The sequence below is a fragment of the Lolium rigidum genome, chromosome 3 (genome assembly GCF_022539505.1).
Source record: "Lolium rigidum isolate FL_2022 chromosome 3, APGP_CSIRO_Lrig_0.1, whole genome shotgun sequence".
Classification (NCBI taxonomy): domain Eukaryota; kingdom Viridiplantae; phylum Streptophyta; class Magnoliopsida; order Poales; family Poaceae; genus Lolium; species Lolium rigidum.
In genome coordinates this window covers 123858099-123862156 of record NC_061510.1, presented here as the reverse complement: position 1 = coordinate 123862156, position 4058 = coordinate 123858099, and the positions used below count along the sequence as shown (strand labels likewise).

General features: G+C 52.7%; 1 protein-coding gene across 1 annotated transcript; it reads right to left on the bottom strand.

The window, feature by feature from the left end:
• Nucleotides 1–2115: 2115 nt before the first annotated feature.
• LOC124695469 (mitogen-activated protein kinase kinase kinase 18-like) lies at nucleotides 2116–3695 on the bottom strand. The gene has a single exon (XM_047228310.1). It carries the CDS (start codon nucleotides 3607–3609, stop codon nucleotides 2116–2118), a length of 1494 nt encoding a protein of 497 aa, XP_047084266.1. The 5' UTR covers nucleotides 3610–3695.
• Nucleotides 3696–4058: the final 363 nt, after the last annotated feature.

Below are 4058 nucleotides of genomic sequence, written 5' to 3'. Positions count from 1 at the left end.
GTGTTCTCATCGGACCTATGAGAATGCCAAGTTGTTAAGAACCTTGTTTGTAATAATATGTGGAGTGTTATGACCTGCAATGTTTCTGGTGTACCACTCTGAGAGATGTGATATTTGTGAAGAAGCCCCTTCATGAATGTCATATCAACGACTTGTATACTACAACATGTAGTGGTATGCTGGATCACCGCACACGCCGGGGAGGAACGACCGAATCGGCCATTTTTCCAGGGGGCAGGGCTGTGCGCATGGAAGCTCTGGCGCTAGATGGCGGCAGAAGACGAAATCTGGGCGGCGTTGCGCAGTAAAGATGGGGGATACCTCCCTCTTTCGGTTCACGCCTCCATTAGCCCCCACTGAAAATCCTCTTTTCCCACTTCCAACACCGATGACGATGGAGGCGACCCAGATCTACATTGCCACATTGTACCATTGTTGTCCTCATGAGGAGCTCATCTTCTTGGTTGCTGATAGCAGATCCACGTCATCGTGGGCAGCTAAGACAGAAGCGGATCTCCTTGTTCTCTGACTCCGGCTCTTCTCTATCGTCCGGCATGGCGAGGTAAGCAATAATCTTCTTCTCTACTATTTGTCCTAGTGGTAGATCAATTTACCTGGAAATTCGTAGCAGCGATTTGGCATGTCCTAATTGTAGATCGATTTTAGTAGGACGACCACATCGAGCTTCTTCATCAGGCCACAACACTTATCATTGTCATCCAAGCATGGATCCTGATGCTGCACAAGAGAGCAGTTAGGCGTGCTTCCTTTCCTCCTATCACCTGTTGGTAAATGTTACCACCAGAACATGAGTGGATTGCCAACCCGAACTAAATCTACAATTGCAACGATGTAGAGTCCATACAAATGCTTCGTATGAGAAGATTCTCTTTCTATGCACTTGTCAAAACATTCAAGGAGAGAGGACTACTACAAGATAGCATCCACACCTCTATAGAAGACCAAATCACCACGATTCGTCATGTTGTGGGTCATAACCAGAGGTTCAGAATGATCCATGGCACATTCAGGCGATCCATGGAGACTATTTCTCGCTAATTCCAACAGATGTTGTTTGTAGTTGGGGAGCTCATAGGTGAAATGATGAAGCCACCATCAAAGAATACACCACCCAAGATCAAGGACATCTACAGGTGGTTCCCGTATTTCAGGGTGAGCACAATTCATGTTCGTTCAATTCTACATAGGAGTTATATGATCACAAACATGACTGTCTATTCATTGCTTCACAGGAATGTACTAGGGCTATCTATACTACTCATGTGACATCTAGGATGCCTAAAGCACATGATTTAACATTCTGGGGAAGGAAGCACTACATTAGCCAGAATGTCCTTGCTGCTATGGATTTCAATCTGAGGTTCGCATATGTGCTTGATGGTTGGAAGGGTTCATCTCATGATGCATCCATCCCGACTGATAGCCTGTCTAGGCCTAATGGGTTGGAAATCCCTGATGGTAAGTTCTACACAGGAGATGCTGGATATGCATGCCGAGCTAGGATTCTACTGCCCTTCAGGAAAACAAGGTACAATAAGTTTAGTGCAAGGAGCGAACCGCGTAATGCGAAGTTGTTGTTCAACTTGAGACACTCAAGCCTCAAAGTGACAGTTGAAAGGGCTTTTGCAGCTTTGAAGAATAGGTTTAAGGCCCTTGACCGGAAACCCTTCCACACTTACGATACTCAAGTCAAACTGGTTCTTGCTTGTTGCATTGTTCACAACTAGATCTTAGATTAGGGCAACGCTAAGTAATTTGAAGTACCTGTTGTGCCTGATGAAATTTAGACCGGCCATAACGTGGAGGCATGAAATAATGAAGACTGGAAGAACAAGAGACTCGAGTGGGAAAACGCATTGGCCGGAGGGCAGACCACCGGACGATGAAGAAGAAGAGAAGAATGAGATGAAGATGAGGAAGAGAACAAACTACCCTTGACCCCCCTTTCGTGATCTCCTAGGGTAGCCATATCTTGGGCTATCTACAATTAGGGTAAGTGGTGGCTTTCTAGAAAATTGAACATGCTTAAGCGCATTTTTATTTTTTTGACGGTTGATTTTTATGAATCTTGAATAACTTTTGAGATGTAAATTCTTAAACTTTTAAACAATGCAATAAAAAGTTGTGTACTCGATGCAGATGCTGCAGGCATGCTCCCAAAACAAAAGAACGCCCTTTTGACCAACCAACCTCGGCCGGGTCGCTCACCCAATTAGCAGCGAAATCAAGAGTCAAAGCCACGAAAGAAGCATGAACCAGAAGTTGTAAGAAAAAAATACTGACAGATAGCTCAAATAAAATCTTTGATTGAATCAAATGCGAGAAAATACATGACACCAGCGGGGACACAACGGCCAACGGCGGCGAACCAGGTCGATCAACCCCAGACCAACTTCTTTGGTTCCTACAGCGATCGTCGCAGCAAGCAAGGCGGTTGACACAGCAGAAGCTGCCGGAGACGACGGCACCATCACCGGCGCCGCCGCCATTTCCTGCATCGTCGACTGTGGCAGCGTCGGATGGTGACGGTCCCGATGGTACATTGGTTGACATCTCGTGCCCGGGCAGTGGGACCCAGGTGTCGGATGACCAGGTAGGCCATTCATCCAACTCACGCGCCCGGCTTGTGCGCGGCATGTCTGGCGCCAATTCGGCGATCCTCACCTTGGCGCGCGCCATGACCTCGTGCTCCTCCTCGATGTCGGCCTCCGAGCAGTCGAACGACGCGTCGGAGTCCGAGTCCGACGCCGCCCAGTCAAGAACCGCCCGGGGAGACATCTCCGGCTCGCCGACGTCGTCGTCCGCGGCGAGAAACGGGTGGCGCAGTAGCTGCTCGCAGGTCCACCGCTCACCAGCGTCGTGGCGTAGACACCTGTCGAAGAAGTCGCGGCAGGGGTCCGACAACCGCGCGGGCAGCTCAGGCTGCCTCCCGCCGAAACCGACGCGGAGCAGCAGCTCACCGACCTCCAGCCCGCCGCCGATCTCCGACCACGGCCGCTTCCCGGCGAGCAGCTCCACCGCGGTGCACCCGAGCGACCAGACGTCGGACGCGGGCGTCGACGCGCCGCCGCGGGCCACTTCCGGTGCCATCCACGCCGGCGTCCCGCGCGGACCCCTGGGCGCCGGTTCAGACATGAGCCTCGCCGCGCCGAAATCCGCGAGCTTTGCACCACCGTCGCCGCCGAGGAGCACGTTCCGGCCCTTGACGTCCCCATGCACCACCTCGGCGACGTCGTGCAGGTAGCGCAGCGCGGCAGCCACACGGCGCAGGACGCGCCGCGCCTCGCGCTCGCTGAGGCCACCAGTCGCAGCCGCCGCGTCGGCAGCGGTGCCGCCCTGGACCAGCTCCATGTGCAGGTTCCTGGACGCGGCCGTCGCGTCATCCCCGAGGTACGCCACGACGCACGGCGAGCTCAGGGTCTTCAAGATCCTTATCTCGCTCTCCAGGCACGCCATCGCCGCGGCCGGCGCACCGCCCCTGGCATCCACCGACTTAACCGCGAAGGCGCGGCCCGTGGCCCTGTCGACGGCCAGGTGCACCGTGCCGAAGGCTCCCTTCCCGATGCATTTCCCGCGCGTCCACTCCATCTTCTACGAGCAAAGCACTTCTACGAGTGAGCAGCGAAACAGAGTAGAAGCTGAGAGGTGTGTGAATGGAAAGGAGCAGAGAAGAAGTTGTGAGGAGCCGCAAGAAGAGTGCGAGCGTGCCGGTAGAGCATATATAGGTGTGATGGAGCTTTTTCGATGCTGCAACATTTGTGGGGGCGATTTCCTCATGATTCGCATACATGGGATATTAAATTGACCGAATATTTGTGGGATATATCACGGAATAACTCATCAGCAGCCGCAACTAGTGCCTCTTGGCCTTGCGTTGGACATGACAGCGAGTGGTGTGCAACTTGTGATGTTATCTTTGCTTGGGGGTGTGCCGCTCCGTTGAGGCCACATGGGCGATGATCCCTTTGGGGTTACTTTGATGGATGGATTGGGGTTCGGTTTGGATAAGCAGATGGACGTCATGTGCAAGGTTTTTG